Source organism: Aptenodytes patagonicus, chromosome 1, assembly GCF_965638725.1.
Source record: "Aptenodytes patagonicus chromosome 1, bAptPat1.pri.cur, whole genome shotgun sequence".
NCBI lineage: Eukaryota > Metazoa > Chordata > Aves > Sphenisciformes > Spheniscidae > Aptenodytes > Aptenodytes patagonicus.
In genome coordinates, this window is record NC_134949.1 from 103,284,479 (window position 1) to 103,309,311 (window position 24,833).

The 24,833-nt window shown below is 47.3% G+C and overlaps 1 protein-coding gene across 1 annotated transcript in view; it reads right to left on the reverse strand.

Annotated features, from left to right (window-relative positions):
* The window catches only part of RCSD1 (RCSD domain containing 1), a 37,216-nt gene that overhangs the window by 9,948 nt on the left and 2,435 nt on the right, over positions 1-24,833 (reverse strand). Inside the window, exon 2 of the mRNA XM_076351232.1 lies at positions 96-203. Coding sequence (XP_076207347.1) covers positions 96-203 — 108 coding nt within the window. The remainder of the gene's footprint in view (positions 1-95; positions 204-24,833) is intronic.

Below are 24,833 nucleotides of genomic sequence, written 5' to 3' on the forward strand. Positions count from 1 at the left end.
TCATGCTTAGATCACTGATGCTCTAACTTCTACAGGCAGAGGCGAGTGCCTCATTTCCCACTCGACTACCTGCTGGTGGCTGCAGAGCTCCTTACCTCTTTTCCAGTGATATTGGCTGCTTGCTCTTTGAATCTCCCTGCTAGCTGAGCCACTGAGGGTGATGCTGACTTGTCCACCTCTGAGTTGGTCTCTGCTGGCCTGTTCTGACAAATCCAGAACAACAAGTTATGAGCAAAGGCTGGGAAAAGCAAGCAGGCTAGAGAGAAGCCTGCATATGTGTTATAAAGTTCAAGAGTAAGCAGGGACTTAAAGCAGAGTTTCTCACATCTGGCATCAATCATCCAGTCTGAGAGCAAGAGGTTTGGGAAGACAGGACCTAGCAGCATTTTCAAATATCCCAGAAAACCAGTAATTCATGCAGAGCCTTTCAGCTCTAGCTGAAGAGCCTACACTCAGTATTTTTCACTGGAGGCAAACTAAGTATTTCAAGCCAAGTGTCTGTTCCCATCTTTTCCTCACAGTGAGCAGGTGGAGCGGGGCAATAAAGGATGTTCCCATACACCTTCTCAGCCCTCCCATCCCTTTTTTACTGCCCTGGTCACCAGCGCCCTTCCTTTTCCAGTCCATTCCCTGTCCTCGCAGCAAGCCAGCATCTGCTTGGGGATGTCCCTGTGCTGTTCTGCTTTTTTGGCAGTGCGGGTCAGGGGGAGGGAGGAAATACCAGAGGTGAGAGAAGCTTCCCCTCCCCTAGGTCGACCCCAGGCTGACAAGCAGGAGGCTTGTTGGCGGCTGGATAGCGCGGCTCTTCCCACAGCACACAGCCCTGGTGTCATCCCCCATTTACCTTGTTTTCTTTGCTATGTGTGGATCAAGCAATATGAGTAGAAAGCCTTGAAATCAAAGTTGATGAAAGGAAACCTTTGTTCTTCATCTCCAGCATCTGATGCCAGGGAAAACCAAACCAGAGGAACTGAGAACAACTAACCAACAATCCTTGTTTTGTTAGAGGTGGAGACCTCAAAACAACAAACCAGGCTACAAACCATCAGCAAGGAACCTCATACCTCCGCTCCCTGTACCACCACCATGAACGCATGACCAGCACCACACTTCTCACCCCTCTGCCTCAATACTCTTCTGCTTCTCAGTCAGAAAGTTTCCCCAAAGGCCGTTGCTAGAGGAATACATTTCTGTTTCTCCAAAGGCTCCAGCAGAGCCCTTCCTTCTCCCTTTACACTGCTGTGCCTGGGAGGGACCTGCTGTCTTGTTAACACAACCACTCCTTCAGCATCGCTGGAGGTGAAAGGCCCTCGAAACACCAATCTGGCCCACGTATGGACCATTTTCTTTGGGTCACCACACTACAGGGGCTGGAGAAATAGCTGTGGAAACTTGAAATCATATTAAAGAAGGAATTTCTTTAGACTCCTAGTTTCTAGATTAAAAACGAATCGAGGAGGTTACATTAGGGATCACTTCATCATCCACAGCTTGGAGCACTCTCTAGTCTGAAATACCCGCTAGAGAGCAGCATGGCTAAGGCCTGTTTGCATTGTGGAAAAGGGCCTTTCCCTTTCTCAGAGAGCTGTAAATAAATGCTCCCAATAAACTCTATATTCTTTCTTCCAGGCCCACAAGCCCCAGTAGATATCTGCCATTCCCTGTTTCCAGGATCCTGACTACATCTCCCCTGTTAAACTTCCCATACACTTCGGACCAGCTTTTCTGCATCCAGCCACAAAAGCCATATCAAGCTGTCTCCTCTCAGTGAACTTCTAGCACCTTCCCCCCATCTTTTCAGCCTTCATTAGAGTAATTACAGGTGGGGGAAGTGGCAAATAAGGGGAACGAAAGAAACAGTGAGGTAAGCAGATCAGCAGGGCAACCTGCTGCACACAAAAAATGATGGCTGGGCTAAGTGGGGAGGGAGAGCAGTTCCCAGCTGCAGGCTGGCCCCCTGCCGTGAAGGGATAGCGGAACGGACACCTGAACTGAGGATTCAGTTGAGGCTGAGGAGCTGCAGGTGCTCAGTGTCTGTGGTGGAAGGGTTGCCTCCCTCATAATCCCTTTTTCTCCAAAAGCTTCTTTCACAGTCCTTTGCCTTTACCCAGAAAAGACACTGCACTTCCTCTTGGCCTCTTTGACCTCTTGTTTTGGGGTGCTTGTGTTTTTTCTTTCCTTTTTTTTTTTTAATTTTTTTTGAGTTGCAGTCTGAAAACAGAGCTCCCTTTCTTTGGATTTGATCAAAGCTGTGAGGCTGGAATGATTCCACACGTTTCTTGTTTTGCTGGTAGCAGGCATTGATTGCAACGCGGCTCTCGCCGGCGTGAAGCTCGCCGGCCGGGGCCCAGGAAGCAGTGAACATGCCATTCTAAGATTAGCACAAGTAGCCCACGGGCTGTGTCCTCCCGAAACTGCCAGCTGCAGACTCTCCGATTACGCTACGCATTTTGCAACAGGAAAAGTCCTTTTTCAGATCCTTTCTGGCAATTACACTGCCATCCTGTATCCAGCTTTTTCTACAGCTTATTTTTTTTTTCCCCAGCTGGTGTGCCAGGCTCTATGTCTTCTAGTCAAGGGAAAACACCGTACTGGGGCACTTGGATGCAAAAAGTTCCCTTCCTTGCGCTGCAAGGAGAACACCATCCCCCTGACTTCCAGGGGCTGGACTGGCAGTCTCCTTCCCACTGGGAGGAAGGTGGGAAGCCTCACTTTCTCACTCTCACCCCAGAGTATGTACCAGCCCTCAGCCTCTTCCATGACTAAGACACTCATCTGCTCCTCTCACCCAAGAGCTCAGTGTTGGCTCTCTCCTGCCCCATGATATTAACACAACCTCTCCCATTCCTGGTCATTTTTCCTGTCTCAGTGACATAGCCCACCACTTTTATGAATGATGAAGAGAAGCAGCTCTGCTCTTTTTTGGCAAAAAAGGTGAAATTACTCAGATGTTAATTTTGTGCTCTTTGCAGCCAACTGCTGACTCTTTTCCTTTTCAGAAGAGGAGCGTCGTCAGCCTGCATGGGCTAAAACCAGCAAGCTAAGGTGAAAGACTTACTGCACCAGTAATTTGGTGACTGCTACTCTGAGGTCTTTTACTGTTCAGTAAAAATAAGTGTCTAAGCATTGCATATTCTGAAAAATGTCAGACAGAGCAGCAAAACAGGAATTGAATTATACCATCGATGTAAGCATGGCACTGTCTGCAGAAGAGGAAGTGCAACTAGCAAGTTCTCTGTAAGGGGTTTCATTTTCCTCTTCCAAATACATTTATAAAATTGAGTAAATTTGAAAATGGTTTTCAACCCCATCTTTCTTCATCTGCTTTTAAAACTGAACCTGGTCCCTTTGGCAGCACTGGAGAAGAACAATCCCAACTTCACTGGTGATTTAATGTGCCAGAAAATGCAAAGGCTAGTAAGGCTGCCTGATGTGGCAGTAATAATGTCTCACAGAGGGGGCCCCTCAGGACAGCAATGTCATTACCTGAATCAATGACATTTGCCAGTTTTCCTGCTAGAGCCCGTGGACCCACCGTGGGCACCAGGTGAGAGAAGGCGCATATTAAAGGCCCACAGAAAAGAGGTAAAGAGATTGAAGAGTTTTTCTGTGCATCCCGTTTGGGTACCCACAAAGAGCTTTTCTTAAAGCTCATGGATTTAAGCTACAGGTGGGGAGTGTCACTGCAGACAAGTTTCTTATGAAATCAAAATTGCAAAGACTCCTGGGGAAAACTGGAAAGCCAGAGGTGGCTTTGGGGATGGATTTGAATGTCCTGCTGCGACTGGTACAAAACTGGCTCCAGCAGCCCTCAGCTAGCAGTTTTGGTCATGACCCACCCCCTTGCAATTGAAAACTATCGTGACTCCATCTCACAGGATTGGTATCCCACCAGTTTTCTCACTGTCCATAATATGCTACTGGAAATGCTAGTCTGAAAGGGTACCAGTGGGGGTCAGAAGCAGATACTGAAGGAGAAGTTCAGGTTTGGATTTCTGCACCTGGTTTGGCTGATGGAAAGAGCAAAGGTTTATTAGCTGCCATATACAGCGGAGTGTTTTGGCTTAAGCAGCACTTAAATACCAGCTGAATAATAGCAGAGATTTGTACTGCCCTACTCTCCTTCTCTCCCCTATGAATCCTCTGACTCGTCTGCTTTTGCAGGTAGGATATTTTGGCCAGACGGAGCACCTTTCATCCAAGATGCAAGCCCTCCACAGCACCTTGCAAGGCTGGAGTATTCGGCGGTTATGAAATCAGTGACGGTTACACAATTTTTGGTACTGGTTCTGTGCACTTTCCACCCCCAATCTCACACAGCTGCATCTAGACGTGGTTTTGAGGCCAGTCCCTGACCTCCACATCCCTCCCTTGCTTCTAAAGAACTTTGTAGGAACGATTCCCTGCAGCCTGTTCTCACACCAGTCCATCATGCTGGCCACCTTCCCATACCCTGCGCTCGCACAAGCTCTGCAAAGCTCCCCCATGACTGTCATGGAGTTTTTTGTTGCTGCACATACAATCTACCTCAGCAAAAGCAAATACGGCAAAAATAATGACAAATATATTATGTCAGAGGCAGACACAATAAGCCATCTGAGGCTCAGGGCTAGTGTCTTGATTACACAAACAGGATCCAGAAATAGTGATCCTCAGCACCCAGCTCTCAACACTGCACCACAAGAAGGCAGTTGTCAGTATGCTGGATGAAAACAAGAGAGGGTCAGTGCTTTTGGGGTGCAGTTTCATAAGGTCCTGGTTTTGGCAGAAAGACAGCTTATGTTCCCAACTGCTCATTCTCCCTTGACCTTTCCTTCCCCCCTTCCCCCCTCCCTTGCACCAGTGTGAGTTTGTGGGGCTGTGCTGTAAACTAGATCACTGAAATGATCTGGGCTAAAAATACATCCCTTAACTCTTTACAAGGTTATTTTTAACCCAGATCATTTCAGCAATCGAGTTCACAGCACAGCCCAACAAGCGCTTGCACTGCCGTAGTGGGAGGGGATGGAGGGGTGGCAGGAGCAGACTGCAGCACAGGGGTGAGGACTTCCCTTTAACTGCTCCGGCCAGAGGCTGAGGAAATTGCATCCTTATGTGTCCTCCCGTTCAGAGGGCTGATATGACAGAAAAATCATATTTCTGCATGCCTGCTGGAAAAGGCTGTTCTGGTCTGTGGCACTGGTATTTCACCTTGCAATCTGTTGCCTCCCACCTGAGATGCAGCTGAGAGCAGGCTGTGAACCCAGGGAGCGCCTGTGAGCCATCACGGGGAGCACGTTACCAGCAGCTGAGTGAATCGGAAGAAGTTTCCGTTAAGCACCCACAAAAGCCCCACAAATACTGTGTCAGATATCTCCAGAAGCCTCACTTCAAACAGCAGCAGCCTCACGGGTGGCTGGGGAGCGGGTTTTCCTCACTGCATGGCAGAGGCAAAGCTCTGCACCTGTAGGACCTGCTCAGCTAAGGAAGGGATGGGGGACGCATCTGTGGGGAGGAAACTACTTAAGTCAAAATAAACCATCGTCACGCTCTGCCTGGAGGCCAGCAAGAAACTCTGTGAAGCAGTCGTGTGGTTTCCTTTGAAATTAAAGCGTCAATCCTCACCAAGGCACTGGATTTCAGGAGGGAACGGAGCCTCTTGCAGACCCCCTCTTCCCTGCCTGGCTCAGCCCTCCAAAGGCAAATGACATGCTCTCTGTGCAAAGCCTCCCCAGACGTGACACCTACCCTTCTCATTTTTCAGTAAGGTAGCTGCAGGATTTGAGGAGCCAGCGGTCATAGGCCTTGTCTGCATGGGAAAGCTTATACCACGTACAGTGGGGTAACTCTCTCAGCTTGTGTGGGGAGCAGTACAGCCTTGATCTGAGAGAGGTGCCTGTTTTTCTGCCTAAGTGAACTCATTCACAATCAGCTTGGCTGAAAAGAGCCGTTCTCAAACTTCTCAAGTACCCGTTTCTGACACAGAAAGCAGAATTTCGGGAATGACACATTAAGCTGTAACAGGGAACATGCCTCCTTGCAGGGCTCCCCATGGGCTGGAGGGGGGTCAATGTCTCCTACCCCTGCAGTGAGGTGCTGTAGCCTCTCTCCTGAAAAGACTCCCCTGCAGAGATGGGGTTTGATGAACTGGAGGTGTCATCTCCAGCTTGCAGATCAAGCAAGGGAGAAGTGATGACAGTACTAGCTCCTCCCATACTGCCCCACCAATTTGGGGTGACCATTTCCATAGGCAAGAGCTAATCCCTTCTCCTTGCCCGTATTCTATTCGACTGCTGAGGCCAGCTGGAGGCAAAAGGCCGCTGAATATTCACACGGTACATCATTTAAGGTACAGTTCCTGTCTATCTGGAGAGGACATGAATTTACGCTCTGGAGAATGCATCATGAATACATCTCATTACCAGCCAAACACACCTGCGTGTCAGACCAGTCCTACCTTTTTAAAGGCCACAATAATACTCAGTAACGATGCAAAACATAATAGTAATGTGTCTGCATGAATTGAAGTAATAAAATCTTTCCTTCAGTTAGAAGTATCTTTAGTACCTGTTCTGAAGGCAAGTGTCCAAAGAGGACAATCCACCAAACTATCCTTTTCTACCCCTAGGTTCATCTATTGTTCAAGGAAGATAATCTAAAGAAACCTGGAATGGGTCCCTGGGTGTGGGTCTTAGCCGAGAATAGGACAGAACTGACAAGTTTAGGTTCACCTGGGCAAATCTGCCACTCCTTTTGTCTTGTTCAATGGCAGGAAATAGGTAACTGAATTTTCATTTTCAACCTCTTCTTACAGGCACCAGTTATCTTGGCTCTCACATTTTAAGTGCAGATAGGGTTAGATGGGCAGCTCGTAAGGAACTCCTCTTTAAATGACCTAAAAAAAGCTCAAGAATAGCTTTTAATTAGGATTGGACCCAAGTTACCGATGGAAAAATCTCTCTAATATGTAGTTTGTAGTTTCATTCAAAGCCATCTCTCTGCACCTGCCATTTAGATTCATCTCAGTTTGCACCCTCCTGCTAACATAACCTGAACCAATTTGTTTATCTGCGTCCATGTGAGTACATCAGTGGCATCAGGATCATATTGAAAGGGGAACATTGTTTGGACTGGGAAGGGAGAGGTATGTTAGCAGGGTAGGTTTAAAACACAAACTTCGCCAAAGGAGCAAACTGAAAGGCAAGAGGCTGGGAAAATACCTGAATCACAGTGTTGAGGAACTGGGCAGCAAAAATCAGGAGAGGCTGCTACCCACAATCTGAGCCTGCTCGTTCTCCTCATGATGCACGAAAGCATCAATGCAGCTGAGCAGAGACTGCCCAGGAAGTGGGTGGGCTCACACTCGCCTTGGCCCATTTTTTACATCCCTAGAAGGAAATCTCATGATGCTTGTTCTGACTGGAGCTCAGCAGCACGCTGGGCCCCTGGCTCAAGAAGCAACACATCCCAAGATGTAAGCCCTGAATAAACAAACCTCTTCTTGCTACACTGACCCCTCTCCATCCCAGCGAAGCATCCTTCTTCACAAATCATTCTCACTGGAGACCTTCCAGCTCTCTGTTTCAGGAGGGATTTATGTGGTTTATTTATTCACTTGGCCTCTTATCTGGCAATGAAGCTGCTCCTTGTCTGGTTGTGGTAGATTTTAATTATTGGCAGAAGCCCCAGCTAGAAGCGGCTGCAGCTGTGGCTCTGTGATACCTTATAGCCAGTCCTGTCCATCATTGTGTCAGCGTAGCCCGTAGCACCCTGGGATGCAAGGCCAAGGCTCCCACCTGCATTTCCTACCACTTGCTATAGAACAGGAGTGATAATTACTGTGCTGTGCTCCACCAGAGCAAAAGCTACCGTGTGAGCCACTTCTGCAGCTTCCTCTGGTGGGGCTAGGCTAGCTCTGCGAACTTTGTGTATCAGAGCTTTATCGCAGTTAGTTTCCAGGAGAGGACAAGACCAGAATACCTTGCAGATCTTTCAGGTGTATCCTAAATGCTAGAAAAGAAATAATATTTTTCTACTTCTCTCTTTCTGTTGTGTTTTCTTTGATCAACCTTTACCAGAAGCTAAACACCTCCATTTCACATCCCAGATGAGAATTTTGTGAGCTTTAAGAATGGCAGCGTGCACAGAGTCCTCATCCGTTTCCTCCAAGCTGCCATCAGATGGCTGGGCAAAGAGGAATAATCGGCCTCAAACTGCCATGGGTCCCCCACTGCCAGGATGCAGGAGTGAAACACAACAGAAAGCTGAGCAAAGAAAGTAAGATTTCCATCTGAAAGATTCAAAGAGAATTCTGGGGCTGATATCAGGACATACCATCCGCTGTGAAAGAGTATAAGGGTATGTTGAGGTGTGTAATGATAATCCCAGCACGCTCTGCAAAATCCTTGGCTGTTGTTTGCCTGGACTGGCATTTTAAAGGTCATGCAAACAGGTTTCTAGTTTGACTTCCAGTGAAAGGAATTAATGGTAAGCCTCTGTCTGTCTCACATGAGAAAGTGCACAACTGTGCAGAACCCTTGCACTTCCCAGATAAAGCTTTTTCTACATCAAGGTCAAGCCTCAGCCAGTGCAGAGTGGCCTCCACGTCTGGTTGATGTCACATGCAACAGATTCAATCTTCAATCTTGCAGCTCCAGGGAAAGCAATATGCAGCCTGTGGGAATATATTGTGAATGCTGGAGTTTGGGCTCCAGATTTCTGAACACTCTGTGATAACTACAGGACCTCAGATTAGGTTTGGGACCAGACTGAGCTCCTGGGCCCTGAAGATGGGCTTAAGACTCCTTTGACTCAGGCACACATCTCTTCTGTACGTATCTCTATGTAGCTGTAGATTCTGGTTTCCTTCAGACAAGGGAGTGCTCACTAATTGAGAAATGTCAAAAAAAAGTTGAAAAATACTAGACACGGAAGTTTTGGAGACAGGCAGGAGGACATCAGGACTCCTGATTACACATGCTGCCTTCAAGGCAGTCAGTGCTGTTAGAGCCCAGTGATCTCTAGCAGCTTTCTTCAGTTCTAGTCTTAATGAAAACAGGCGTTCTCACAGCAGCCCTAACAAAGATTTGACTAGAACTACCGAAATGCACATTGCAGGAAGACAGATGTCAGGCCTCCTCTTAAACTCTTTCTTTCTGTAACATTTTCAGTGGAGAGAAAGCTTCTTGCCTGAGTGTAAATCACTGCCGGCCTGTCTCTTGAAGTCTGCAAATAAGTTAGCCAAAAGAACAATTCTGAGAAGTACCACATCCCTCCTGAGAGAGGTACCCAGGTCAACACTTATCCCACCACAGATGAATGAACATAGGATGAGTGTGTGTCTGAACTCAACTGCAAGGCTATTGCATAGCTATAATGAGGGTGATGAAGAGGAAGGAGCTCTGACTATAACACGGGATCAGAATAGTATGAGGAATGCGGACTTCAACGGAGGGTTGCATGTTTGTTTGTTTTTAGGAGAAAGGGCAGGAAAATCCTACTTTACATAAAATATGTAACATTTCCCTGTGTTTGGAAAGAGTTTGCTTTAGGGCAACATTTTTCTCAAGACTTGCAGTGGTCTGGTCTTGATTTTCTCCTTCTGAGAGATCCCTTGTGAACTGCTGCCATCTTGGTACTCGGGGTCAAACACTGCCCAAAGAGTAATGTGAGGATATTCCAGTGCAGCAACGATGAGCAGCTTTCATCCAGAAGATAGCAAGCAGCTCCCAAATACAGTGCAGTAATTTCAAAACTACAGAGACTCAGATCTGCCAAATTTAAAGGCTCACAAAAGCAACATTTGGGAATTGGATGGAGGTGGAAGATATCATGTAGCCAGAAACTAGTAAAGGGACAAATCCTTTACAAAGGAAGGGGCACTGTGTTGAACTTGTGTGCTATACTGTAAATAAATGGTTCATATACTCCCCTCCCCCCCTTGCCTGCTAAAAGTAGAGGGGAAACTCCTGCTGGTTTTCCTTCTTTCAGTGGTTCGAGCTACCCATGCCGATGTGTAAAAGGGCCTGGATAGTTAGCACAGTGGTTGGAGTGAGGCTTTTCTCAAGAAAGCGTTGCTGCCTGTTTGGATCAGAAGCTTGCTCAGGGTCTTTCTCTGGTACTTCCCTCCAAGTAACCTCGGGACTGCCTAGAGCTCCTGAACATCAAGGCAAATGGTTATCCTGAGTAAAAAAACACCCTAATCGTGCTGGGCAACAGGGACCACTGGGTGGTGGCTGGAGTTCGGTGGTGTGGTTCAAGAGTTCATTGTAAGTGCAGGTGTGTCTCCATTGCCCGCAGCGATGCTGTGGGTGCCTCTGTCAGTAGAGCCAGCCAGTGCTGGGCAGGGGGAGACGGGCAGCAGAGAGCAGCCAGTGCCAGACATGCAGGTGAGGAGCTGTGTCCTTCACAACAGAATTATAGGAAACATCTGTAGACATCAGGAAATTAGAAGGGGTGAATACACTATCTACTTTCTGTTTCAGAGAGTAACTACAATGAAAATAAAATGAGATAATCGTTACTTTAACCTCCCCTCCGAGAACTCCCTCCCTTTGCTGTTGACGCATTTCTGCTAGCAAAGTGGGTGCGATGCTAATGTTACATAGCATTGTTTTTCATGATGGATGGTCGGTACCAATGCCAGCTTTCTCCACATCTTCCAAAAGGCACCTCTTCTCAGCAGAGTAACTGCATAAAGTCTCAGTTTAACTTGATGAGGTGGGACTGCTGCTGCTGTCCTCACAGCCTCCTGGGCCCAAAGTGGAGAAAGCAGCCTCCTGTTTGCCTCCGTGGAGTTCATTAGTAACATGTCCTAACATCAACAGTCCGGGCTGGAAAGGCCCTTATATAGGAAGGGTATGCCAGCCACCTCGCACTAGTCTTTGGCTGGTGTTGAAAATTTTTGAGGCTGGATTTATGGCAAGTTGTTCTTTTCTTCATGCCATGGTATGTAGCTCTCAGGAGTGCCTGGCCTGTGCTTGCTAAGCACTGTCTGGTGAGATTAGCAAAACCAGCAAATATCACTGTGAAAGGTACAAGTGAGATTTTGAGTCTCCCTTTTAGTAATGACAATATTTGGCAATTACCTAGTGCCTACACATTCCCAACACTGCATGGGCCGATTCATTACAGCAGCATTACCTCAAACCTTCACGGTTAGGAGCCTCTGCTGAGAGGGCAGTGTATGGGCTTGTGCATTTTAACACATATGTAGCCACTGCTACATACCCCACAGAATTGGTCCCGTGGGAAGCCAGGGTTTTATCTGTCAGGAGAGCACTCAGATCACCAGGCAGGTGCGTGAGCTCCCCTCTGCCCCAGGGAACCTTGAATTCTTTGCTACGTGTTGGCATGGCTTTAACAGGCAGGCTGGCAAGTGCTCGCCCTAGCCTTGCCCTAAGCACCGGATTAAAAATCATCTCTTGCTAGACAGACCAAAGAGTTTGAAGCCCACACCCCCTGAGAACAGAACAGAGCCCAGGCCGTCCGCTTCCTGAGCAAGTGTCTTATCACGTCTGTCAAAGGCTGCCAAGAATGGCTTGATCAAGGGCCATCGTTACCAAAAGAGGCAGCGAACTGCAGCACCTGGTCTCTGCCGGGCAGTGTGCCTGTGCAGGGCCAGCACATATGTAACCTCAGCCCGTCCCCTATGGAGACGCGAGCAGCTCTTGGCTCTGCTGTGCCCTGTGCAGGATAAGGCATCTAGCTGTTCAGCCACGACTTGCGGCTCAGGGAAGGAGATAGCAGACCCTTTAAAATGTAAATAAATTATTTTCTGTGTATGTATAGTGTTTTGGGAATCCTTGACTGAGGTGATTGCAGAAACCTCCAGCAACACATGGGTATCACTGTTTCCTTTGCTGTGAGAAGTGCTTTTTGTGAGATGCCTGATCCTGTTTGCTTGTGTTCACCATGCTCAGAGTGTTCTCTAGGGAGAGGAGCGGAGAGGAGAGATGAGGGTGTGGGGCAGGGGGAATGTAACAGGGAAATGCTTAATTTCTAATGCCAGCTTGGTCTGGGCAGCAGACCACCCATGGACACGTCAGGCGGGGCAATCCCAGGCTTGTGCAGAAGCAGCATCCTGGGCACTGGTTGAATTTTAATGTCGAGCAGGCAGATGCCTAGTGAGGTGAAGGAACCAGCAGAGTCAGCCAATGGTTGCAAGGGGCTTTTCCAGGCTGAAGATGCGGATTGCAGTGTTTCAGTTCTGCATTAGTCCTGTAGTTGATCTAGGACACAATAACTTGCCCTCAGCTACTCAAAATCCAGGACAGAATTTTAGTCCAGGGCTTCACAAGCTCCACTTTGACACTTGGTCCTCCATGGCACACTGGTTCTCCACAACACACGTGTCTGAGGATAGCTACACTGCGATGCAGAGCAGCCCAAGGAAACCTGTAGTAAGGGATCTGAGCCCCACAGTCACAGTGTTGCACTTCTCATGATGGCATCAAACTTGATGCATTCGTTCAGTGCTGTCCTCACACCAAAGGGATCATTAGCCCAGTCACAGCTCTGCATGAACACACACCCAGACCAGGTATCTGCATTTCACCTCTGTATCCGTGAGAAGTAGCCATCTGGATTTTGTGTGGTACAGGGTACTTTGGGCACATATTAACTGAGATGACCTGTTGCCACAAAACTCTTCCTAAGGAAGTCCTAAGGAAGTCCAGCACCCGCGAAGGACTGATTCCCTCCAAGTGAACTATCTTTTTAATGAGATTTCAGTCTGGTTTCTAAAGATTTTTAAAAATTTGAAATATCCAGCATGCTTATAAGGGTGTCTTAAAGAAGCTTTGCTAGTGAGACAACAGATTTCACATCTCAGTCACATGCATCCCCTGTTTGTTCAGCTCACCCTTCCTGCCTGCAGCTGCAGGGCTGTACCCTAACCATTGTCTATGCACAGTAATCTGTGTAGGCTCAGCAAGCAGGGTCAGCTGATGGTTTCCCTAGGCCACTAAGTCAACAACACAAGAGGAAGGAGAAGCTCAAAGATCATAGAATCAAAGAATCATTAAGGTTGGAAAAGACCTCTAAGATCATCGAGTCCAACCATCAACCCAACACCACCATGCCCACTAAACCATGTCCCTAAGCGCCGCATCTACACGTCTTTTAAATACCTCCAGGGATGGGGACTCAACCACTTCCCTGGGCAGCCTGTTCCAATGTTTAACCACTCTTTCAGTAAAGAAATTTTTCCTTACATCCAATCTAAACCTCCCCTGGTGCAACTTGAGGCCATTTCCTCTCGTCCTATCACTAGTTACTTGGGAGAAGAGACCAACACCCACCTCGCTACAACCTCCTTTCAGGTAGTTGTAGAGAGCGATGAGGTCTCCCCTCAGCCTCCTTTTCTCCAGGCTAAACAACCCCAGTTCCCTCAGCCGCTCCTCATAAGACTTGTTCTCCGGACCCTTCACCAGCTTCATTGCCCTTCTCTGGACACGCTCTAACACCTCAATGTCCTTCTTGTAGTGAGGGGCCCAAAACTGAACACAGTATTCGAGGTGCAGCCTCACCAGTGCCAAGTACAGGGGCACCATCACTTCCCTACTCCTGCTGGCCACACGATTTCTGATACAGGCCAGGATGCCATTGGCTTTCTTGGCCGCCTGGGCACACTGCCGGCTCATGTTCAGCCGGCTGTCAACCAACATCCCCAGGTCCTTTTCTGCCAGGCAGCTTTCCAGCCACTCTTCCCCAAGCCTGTAGCGCTGCATGGGGTTGTTGTGGCCCAAGTGCAGGACCCGGCACTTGGCCTTGTTGAACCTCATACAATTGGCCTCGGCCCATCGATCCAGCCTGTCCAGGTCCCTCTGCAGAGCCTTCCTACCCTCCAGCAGATCAACACTCCCACCCAACTTGGTGTCGTCTGCAAACTTACTGAGGGTGCACTCAATCCCCTCATCCAGATCATTGATAAAGATATTGAACAAGACCGGCCCCAAAACTGAGCCCTGGGGAACACCGCTTGTGACCGGCCGCCAACTGGATTGAACTCCATTCACCACAACTCTCTGGGCCCGGCTGTTCAGCCAGTTTTTTACCCAGCGCAGAGTCCACCTGTCTAAGCCGTGAGCCGCCAGCTTCTCTAGGAGAATGCTGTGGGAGACGGTGTCAAAGGCCTTACTGAAGTCCAGGTAGACCACAGCCACAGCCTTTCCCTCATCCACTAGGCGGGTCACCTGGTCATAGAAGGAGATCAGGTTGGTCAAGCAGGACCTGCCTCTCATGAACCCGTGCTGGCTGGGCCTCATCCCCTGGTTGTCCCGCTCATGCTTTGTGAGCGCCCTCAAGATGAACCGCTCCATAAACTTCCCCGGCACCGAGGTCAGGCTGACAGGCCTGTAGTTCCCTGGATCCTCCTTTCGGCCCTTCTTGTAGATGGGTGTCATGTTGGCAAGCCTCCAGTCATCCAGGACCTCCCCCGTTAACCAGGACTGCTGATAAATGATGGAGAGTGGCTTGGCGAGCACCTCCGCCAGCTCCCTCAGCACTCTCGGGTGGATTCCATCTGGCCCCATAGACTTGTGAGCATCCAGGTGGCGTAGCAGGTCATTGACTGCTTCCTCCTGGATTATGGGGGGTTCATCCTGCTCGCCGTCCCTGTCTTCCAGCTCAGGGGGCTGAGTACCCTGAGGATAACTGGTCTGACTGTTAAAGACTGAGGCAAAGAAGGCATTAAGTACCTCAGCCTTTTCCTCATCCTCGGTGACAATGTTCCCCCCCACATCCAATAAAGGATGGAGATTCTCCTTGGCTCTCTTCTTGTTATTAATATATTTGTAAAAACATTTTTTGTTGTCTTTAATGACAGTGGCCAGATTGTGTTCTAGCTGGGCTTTTGCCTTTCTCATTTCCTCTCTGCGTGACCTAACGAGATCCCTGTACTCTTCTTGAGTTGCCTGCCCCTTCTTCCACAAGTGGTAAACTCTCCTTTTTTTCCTGAGTCAAGATGTTCCAAGTAGTAACAATAGAAATGAGATTTAGTGCCAGAAGACAGACTATTCAAGAGGAAAGGTCCAAAAGATACCTGAAGGGCAAGGTGACTCCTATTGCAATGAGAAGACAGGAGGCTGGGATGAGAGGTACAAAGGTGAAATAAAAGGCTGTTAAGTACCAGTGAGACCTGAGGTTTGGGGGGGAAGAAGCTGTGCCAGGTACAGTAAGAAGAGATCGTGATCACCAAGATTACTAGGTTTTTAAGATATATGACAACATTTGCTCACAGACAGTGAAGAGGAAAGGGCAGGAGGGCTAAGAGAAGAGGCAAAAATCTACATTGCCAACCAGGTCAGTTCCCTACGGACAGGGTGGCTGGCCTGGCTGAGAGAGCAGGGAAAAACAGATAAGCCTCATTAAGGAGTCCAGTCAATTCAAGGAGAAACGGCCTGGGCCTTTCCTGTAAAAGGGCCATGCGTATGTAATTGCCTCATTACAAGCCTGACACAGCTGCTCGCAGACAGGCCAAGCAGCCAGCATGGAAATAATTTCAGGCAGCAGGAAAAGGCTTGTGGATAAAGTTGATATCTGGCTGAATGCAGTCATACCCAGCCACACAAGTGGAGAAATAATGAAAGGCACAGAGGCTGTGCCCACACAACCAGTATGGCAGCCTTTCTCTGGAGCAGCTCCTTGCAAGAGGGGTTTTCCTGTCACCCGCAACAGCACCAACTTCAAAAACTCATCTGTACTGGGTTTTAAGCCCAGGCATACCACACGGGGTTCTCCCTTCTGAGTCTTTGAGGTGCACTAGTGTCTCCGTTCAGGACTTTGCTGTGATGAGGGCAAGACATGCCTTTTTAAAGGAGGCTGAGATATTTAAGATGCTACAGCTTCAAGAAAAAAAAAAAGAAATACAGCAAGATTCAAAAGCTGGTAGTTTACTATGTGGCTACTGTAGGTGGTGATGTATTTCAAACCATCTAACTACTACCCAGCAGTAACGTGTACACTGCAAACTGGAGCTGAGTCATCAGTAACCTTAAGCACTGAGATACAAAGACGCAACTAGTTTAATAAACATCTCTGCAATTACTAAGTTTGACTACACTAGAAGACTAGATTAATGTGTCCCCTCCCTTTATGAAGTCCTGGGAACGTAGTGTCCTACTATTTCCTTTGAGTTAATTTGTCTGTTTTAAAAATATTGGCTATATTTATCTGGAACAAACAGTTTCAAAATATTACTTTTCATTTTTTTGCTCATTATAATGAGCATTTGGCCTTAAAAGAACAATATTGATGTTGCAGAGCTCTTGTCTTGCTCCAAGTGAACACCAGTGACACATCTGCAGACTTTTTCTATCAAGTTTACAATAACTCTAAGTGTTTTTGGGGAAATACCTTGTGCCTCTAAAATATGAGTGCTGCCAGTGAGCAAGAATCCTGCAGCAGATACACTGAGCGTTCCTATTACTCAAGATTATGAAAATTTGGATTGGGATGCCGAAAACAAGGTCCCTTACTCTGAAATGTCCAGTCAAATACAGCCCTCGGCTCCTTTCTCAAAGAAGGTCACAATGAAGGAGGCTAGTGGGCATTAACTTGGCAGCAGGATTTCAGTGTCATCTGAGAGCCAATGCACCACTTTCCTAAACAACTGAAGATCCCCACTGTCTTTCAAGCAGCACCACTTTTCATTTCTCCAAACTTAAATTAGATGAACACCTACACAGCTTTCAACTTAGTTCAGGAAGACCTCTGGCTTTTCTGGTGTGTCAGGCAGGATAGATAGTCCTGTCATTAACTCCTCCTCTCCGTCTGATGGGAGCCCTCTAGCAACAAAAGTTGTCTGAAAACTTGGTTGATACAATCAGACATGAGCTACTGCAGATATATGAAATACAGATAATATACATGAAAGGCAACTGGGGGAAAGAAAGGGGTTATTTCTCAGAAATTATCCATTGAATGAGGTTGTGAGGTTTCATTCCTTGAACGAAGTTGATGAGGCTGTGTTGTTTTAGGAATCCACAAACACTCCAGATGTGGAATAGCTCCTTTGGAGCCAAGAGCTGATCTCTACCCCTGGTAGAGTGATGCTGATGTCTTAATCTACAGCTGACAACAGCTGTTACCAAGATGGTGGTCTGGCTGGACTGGAGCATACTGCTTCCCATGTGTCTTTAGCAGCTTGTACAACCAGTATCTGGGATTTGTCCTTGAGATACTCACACTAGTAGCAAATGTGGTGGAGGGGTGAGGTGGTAGTTCTGAAGAAGAGCGGTGATGGCCACCATAAGACGTAGCTGCTTTCCTAGTGCACTGTTTGCACCAGCTGCTCGTACAGAGCTCTGTTCCTGTCCAGGGTTTTCCCCAGGATCCTTCTCAGCTTCCCAACGTTTCCCTCTCAGACATCTGTTTTTCTTAATGGTCTGGGAAAAGTACACAGCCTGTCAACTTTCCCCAAATTAATTGGTGCCTCTCTGTGTGTACTTCCAGGCCTTGTTCTGGGGAGCTCTTGCTGCTCTAGAAGGATGAGGGGTGAGCTAATGGAGGAACAACTGGCAAAACCTCCCAGGCTGCCCGCAGGGAGAGGGGAAGTAATGCAGTCTGTGGGGCAAGTGCATCCCATCTCATGCGAGGCCACTCTCCTCAACTAAGGCACAGGGGAGAGAGATGGCCAGGAAGGCTGGGCGTGTGTGCATACTATTTGAGAGTGGGGAATAAAATGCATGAACCGTGGTTATCTGATACGGGCCTCTGAGATGAACAGCTTTCCATTGGTTAAAATGTGCCTTGCAGAAATAATTATTTTAAACCACCCGAATCATAGTGTTGCTTTAACGCTGTAGTGTTGCTACAGTAGCCCTGTAGCCATAGACACGATGTGAGGCTGCACCCTGCTCTCACCTACAGACATGGAGACGCTTGGGCAGCTGCTCTGGAGGAAACAAGCTGAGAGAATGGAACAGTCCCTGCAGCAGGAAAGGTGTCAGCCCGATGAATCACCTTTCAACTGCTGTTCACTTTAGCTTCTCCCTTGCTTGTCTCACGTGGCGTGAGGAAAAAAGCCCTGCTTTTAGCAGAGGTCTGAAATAAGATGAACTTCAACAGGAGGAGGCTCAGATGCAAGATGCTTCAGGTGGGACGAGGAAGGGACCACTCTTGGACTGACATAAAGGTTAAAGAGGATGAACTTTAAGTAGGTGCATGTGCAGTCTGCATTAATTATCTAATCTGAAGCTATGCAGAAGGTCAAATTAGAAACTGAAGTCACTGAACTGTCAAAGAAGGGACACAGAGAACGTAAGAAGCAGGGACAGTTCAAAATACTTCAGTTAAAAGGTCTAAGTGGACTGTGATACCTGCCCATTTAAACTCAACACTAGAGACAGTCTAGTTGTAGCAGCACAGGGATTGAACTCGTCTTCATTTATCATGCTGGGAACAGAAAATCAGAAGGGTAAATGAGCCTACACAGAGCTCCCAACTGCTGCAGCTTCCAGGACTCATCAGTTAGGACTGTGCTATCTTTGCAACACATTGCTATTAAATTAGGTCTACACTGGATACAGGCAGGTCAGAGAAGGAGGTTCATATTTATCTGAGCCAGGAATTTAGTTGAAAAAGATACGCAGATATGGAGCGGAGGAAAGTGATAGTAAGCACGCAGCTAGCAGCCAGTTTGAGGTGTGAATGCTAAGCTATATCCACAGAGATGTCTTTTTAGCTGGACTGTGGAGGGCCCAGCAGCCCCACCGGCACTGAGGATCCGGGTCTGCAAGGCTGCTTTCTCAGCAGCTGCCCTCCCTTCAGCTCCGTCCGGAGTCTTCAGTTTGCGAGACCCCTGAAAACCAGGCCCTACACTGGGCAAACCAATTCAGGCAGCTGTAATTTGCAGTTACATTTGAAAATGCCTGTCTGAATTTTCAGCCCAGTCTGGATCAGCTCTCATGATGCATCAGGAATTTAGTGATTTCCATAGGTAAATGACTCTACTATATACCCTAAGAAAAACGCACACAAGTAATTTTTGAGCTGCAGCTTGGCCTTTGACATGGATTTTTTCTGTGATCTGAGAAAGATAATTATCTCTGTTTCTGAGTTAACTTGTTTATAAAATTCTCCCAACAACTCTGTAAAGGAGAAACCTAATGTTTGCAAGAGCTTTGAAGTACCCTACCTACTTCAGTGCTCTATTTCTTTTTCCTGACGGCTGCTTGAAACTCTTATGTGTTCTTTCCGTGGCAAGAAGGGGGACTAAGTTCCTTCAACCTCAGGCACAGCTTCTCCAGGTTAAAGCTGGGCCACCGGAACCAGGTGCACAGGAAGCATGGGCTCAGTGCCTGCACGCCACTTGCTCACTGAGTAAATCGGCACTAGGAAGCTCTGGCCAGCATGTCACTGAATTCATGGACCTTAAAATAAAAGGTGTTGAGAAGAAAAATTATATTCAACTTACAAGAGAATGATCCAGCAATTTTTGAGTTGCAGAGCAGAGGCAGAAGAAATAAAGTATGACATTTTCATTACTTGATAGCTTTTCTTTCCCATGGGCTGCAAAAAGTAAAGGCTTCCAGCTTTGGCCTTTGAGAATCTACAGGCTAAACTGGTGCTTGCTACAGAGGCTCAAAGAGCTGCTATAGATGATGCACACTTCAGTTTGCTGGATCAGAGTGTGAAGCTGCTCCAGGGGATGGACCCTGTAAGAGTGGACCTCGAGCAGCAACACTCCTGAGCAAAGCCCTGCAGGGCCTGGCATGGAGAGCATCGCTGGTGGGTCACCCACATCAGGTGCTTGAGGTCAGAAGTGGAGTAGTGTGATATGCCAGTGCCAAGGACAGGGACTGGGGTGGGAGGGCAGAGTCAGGGAAGGTGAGTCCCGTGCTCGGTGCATCCAAAGAGCAGGGCCAAGAAGAAACTCCTTGGTGGCTGTAGGCAAAGGCTTCCTGAGCTGTACAGAGCAGGACTTGATATTACATGAGATTAGAAGTCCTGATATGAGTGGAAAAGGCAGCTTTGCATTGAGCTGGGAGATGAAAGAGAAGGTGCTAAGACTGTCTCCTTCCTAAATGGGTGACCCATCTGGCTTGTTACCTTTATGTCTCCTGTCACCTCATGCTCCAGCGTATTCAGCAATCCATCCCTTTTCTTCCACTCTCTTCTCTTTAGACACCTGCTGTCTAGAGGACCGGTGTGCATGCCTGTACTTGTTTGCATGGACAGCCCCTCTGCCTCTAGCTGGGAATGAATACCTTGAAACTGGGAATGAAAACACTGGGTTTTCATGGAGGGACAGTGTTGACAACTCTGTGCACTTTGTAAAGACTAAGTAGGAAACCAAATTATACTGTGCATGTTTCACAAGTTAAACACATGCTAGCTGCAGGGCCCAAGGGGTGAAATTCCTAGGAAACCTGGCACACAAGCTCAAGTGTGTGTATATGAAAAGGGAGGAATAAAGTGGACCTGTTTCATCTGAACTTACATCAGGGGAACATGGTACTCAGCAGAAAGGAATTTCAAGATGATTGACTTGAATAACCCATGACTGCTGTCACAGTACACAGTTTTAAAGGATAAAGAAACCCATTCTTAAAACAGGAAAAAAGAATACAAAGACAATTGGTTTTGTGTTTTACGCAGGCAATAAAAGAACAGTTCCCAGACTCTTGCAGATGTGATGCCAGTTTATTTTGTCTTAAGTTTCCCAGAGGCAGAAGTTTGCAGGGCTTGAACAATGTGGTGTAGCAGGAAGGAATCAGAAACGCTTTTGGGGGCTGATGCTGAATAGCCACTAGCTTCTGCTAGCAGCTCCATACGTGGAAGGACTGCAGAAACAGTATGGTCCTGCCCCTCTAGTGGCCCCATCGATACTATTGCTTGAATGCAATAGAAGATCGCTCCTGCCATTATCTTTCTAATGCTCTGTCCAGTCTATTTTTGAGTCTCTCACAGGAAAGAGGTTTCCACTACATTTGGTTTCTACTATACCATTCCAAACCCTGCCAGACCTCACTGCTAGAAGTCCTTCCTGCTATTTGGTGAGATATACATCTGCCCTTTAATTGGATCCCATTATTCCTAGGTGCACTGCTTTTACGATGCACTAATTCTGTTTCCTCTGTGTTAAAAGTTTTAGACTACTGTCCTCTGTCTCACTGCAAAGCCACACTGATTGGTTTAACTCCATTATTCTGAGTCAGCTTTCCCTCGCCTTTGCACTTTTGTGTCTCTCTCTGAACAACAAGGCATTGGTCTGCATCCTTTAGATAGCAAGGCTTTCCAAACTGCACGCGTTAATTCTCTATGCTTGAAAAGCTGTGATCTATGTGAGCAATGCATTTCTTGCCTTAAGAAGCAGCATGTAGCTCGGTTCAGTGACAGAGCATGAGGGAAAGGTATTATATTTTGTGAAGTACTTCAAGATGTTCGGAAAAGCACCACTGCGTGCCACAGCTACCAACCTGTACAAAGGTACAATTTGAGCCGCAGTCCGATCATGTTGAGAGCATGCACTTGAGAAGCCTGACATGAACAGTGGCTTTGTTGAAGCTGGAAGTGGTAAATCAATATATTTGTAGATTGGCCACTAGTCATCCACACTGACCAAAACACTGTGTGCATCTCGTTACAAAGGGTAAACAGGTTTATTTGCATAAGGACACTTGCATGCAAAAACAAGCTTACCGCCTTGCTGCCTGTTGTGTGGGTTTTGAGCTTTTAAAATTTGATGCTGAAGAACAAAAGAAAAAGGGCATACATCTATACCAGCTGCCAATCTGGCAGGTGAGGTCTGCATCTTTGTTTTTAGCAAGTGACGTGCTCGTATCTGACAAGAATTTGGTCTGATGTCTTTTTTTCTTTCTAAGAGGTGAAAACTTCATTTGGCACTAATGTGCTTTGTCCTTGTCAGTACATTACCGGACCCATATACTGGCAATAAGATATCATAAAGATATGCCTCAGAGTTGATGTTAACGTAAAAGCGTTTCTGGCATAAGACTCATAGCTGGATATGCTGTGGCTTGGATGAAGTGAGACTTAAATCTGTGCTTACGCGAGACTCCATAAGAATAAAGTGCCTCTGACAATAACTAGGTGTGAAGCAACTGTGCAGGGAGTGTGTAATAGTAACTTCTCCTTACACAACAGATCTCCTGTCTCTAGACCAAATTCATCCTTACGCGTGCCGTGTTGCAAGCTGCTAAAGGCATATAATTGTCTGTAAGTCACCAAGACAAGCTGTGTATCTGCAGTACTACAGCACCTACAGATAGCAAGAAGGCTTCACAAGTAAAAAAGACAAGTCCTCCAAACAGGTTCTCTTGCTGCTGGGTACAGCTGCCATCTCAGGTCCCAAACTCAGGCTACAGCCTGAGCTGGTGTTTTAGGAAAGGGAGCATCCACCTCTCTACAACTGTTAACCAACCACTTGGAAACAGAGAGGAAAACCACCCCTAGTTTGTATGGGCTTGGTCATTTCCATGACGAAAACCAGCAGAATTTCCTAGCAGCACCTATTGATAAAGCAATGCTGATGTTTTCCCCTGTTCTTCAGATAAGCAGATCCTGGGAATGTATGAGAGAAGGTATGCATAATATGCCGCTCAACAGTAACACGTCCTGCCAATTAGACTGTGGAATACAGGAAAGAAAGCTTTTCCAAAACGTTATCACCGTGACCTGGGATACTCAGGCACCCAAAGGTTAAAATGGGGAGTGAGGGAGAGGAGGGGCTCAGAAGAATCATCCCTTCTCCAGCGACACAGGAAAAGCTTTAATTCTGCAAGCCATTTACTCTGGGGTCTCCACTAGGTACAAGTAAGGGTCACAGCACAGCCCATGGGGTTTGGGTTTGTTCCTTTCTGTTCTTCAAGAGGGAGGCCTCATCCAGTCACTGGGATGTAGAAGTCTGGCAAAACTGATCCTTTCCAGGATCCTCTGCTGCAGACATGCTATTTACTGTCAGACAAGTCCTAAATCTTCCCAGACCTAAGGAGTAAAATGGGGTCATATGGTACCTCTCCTAGTGAATTACATACTCTTCCCTTTATCTACACAGACACTCTGCATGAATGTGTCATTTTGATGAGTTTGGGAGGAAACATTGAAAACAAGTGTATTTGAGGTTAAAATGTTCTGTTAAGCAAAAAGAAAAAAGAAAAAAAGAAGAGTGGAAAAGGAACATTTTAACTTTTGGAATGAAAGCCAAGCAGCAGAGCTTCCTGAGAAAGGGAAATTGTTTCCTGGCAGAGCTAACCATGGCGTCATGCCTGTACTTAATCTTGGATCCACAGCTGCAAGGGTGGGCAGAAACCTCGCTCAGCCTGGCTCACCTCTGCGTGGCTTACTGTCCTGCTGCTCTGAGGACCATAAAGGTTACCAATTTCAGCCCTCCTGGCAGCACTGTACCAAGTACCCTTTCTTCCATCCCCTCCACTTCAGTCCTCTTGGGTGACAGGTCACATATCCTTAGTGCAGTTTTCCTAGGGACAGGGTAAGTGCCCATGCTGAAAGCAAGCTGCCCGGTAGTTTGGGCAAGGGCATCATTCCCCATGGCTCCAGGAAGGATGCAGCAGTTGGGATATTAGACCTGGAAATGTGCTCAGTCGCGATGTCTGGCTGACCACAGCACAAAGGAAGCAATGGCTTCTGACCTTGCCTGTTGAGGGAGGGGACGTGTTTGAACCCCAGGAGGTTTCTGCAGGCTCCCAGTGGGACGGGGAACAGAGGACTCGGAAGAATTTTCTCCACGCTGCTCTGCTGCTCACTAGAGGAATGGGGCAGGACCCAGGGCCTCTTTGTGGCCTCCCTCACCTGACACAGGCGGGAGCTTTACTGAAAAGAGCAGTGGCCCCATCACTCCCCAAATGTCCCAGGCGAGGACATTGTGGTGTAGGGAGAGCACAGGGCCTGGGGCTGGAGCCGTGTCCAGTAGGTTGCCCAGAAGGGAAGTGGCGAAGTAGGCAGAGAACTGCTCTCAGCCCTGGAAAAGCTTTCCCTCTGCTGAGCCAGTGTAGCAACAGGCAAAATGAAGATCTAGCAGGAGCTAGTTGCAGAAAAGAGACATGGGAATGGAGATGTCACAGAAAGAAATGAAATCTGTTGGTAGGCACAAAGAAGAGGGGAGCCTTCCCAAAATAAACCTGGTTGCTGCACCTTCGCAGCTTAGGGAACACATCACACCATAGGGAGCCACCAAAGTGAAACTCAAGTCTTGGATTGCTTTGCCTTGCTGGGGAAGCAAAGTTCAAATGTCTCCGTGCTCCCAAGCTCCTAGAGAGAGGCTGGGAAGGGGAATGCCATGACTGCTGTTGAATATGGGCTGCAGAAAGCCACAAGCACTTTCAGTGGATGCCTTAACTCACAACATCTGCAGCAAGGTTTGGTACAGCTGTGGGAATTAGACAGCTTGGACCAAATCTGAAGATGTAAACTAACAAACCAGCACAATAATTTCTGATCCTTTTTGTACCGTAAGTGCAAAGAAGGTTTAGTGGCTGCTTTTTTACAAGTGGCTTAGCTTTCAGCAGTGACAGCTTTACACATTTTTAATATGAACTCCTCATGTTAACAATCTGCAATATAAGCTTCATGATTTCAAGTTCTTTTCATCAGTCCTAACACTGGAAAGAAAACTGATTCTCAAATCTATCTTGCATCAAGAAGCTGGGTCTTCACAAAAAAACCCTGAAGATCGGCAGACTCACAAAATTACATGAACTGCAAGAACGGGGTTTTGCTGCCTTTTTCTCCCTCTCCGGGATCTTAAATGGTTACACTTACTGCTTTCAACATGGCATGTTCCTGACAGCAGAATGGCTAAGACTGTAGGTACAGCAAAGGAGCAGCAAAACCACACGAACCACCCTAAGAAAGCGATTCTAACTATCTTG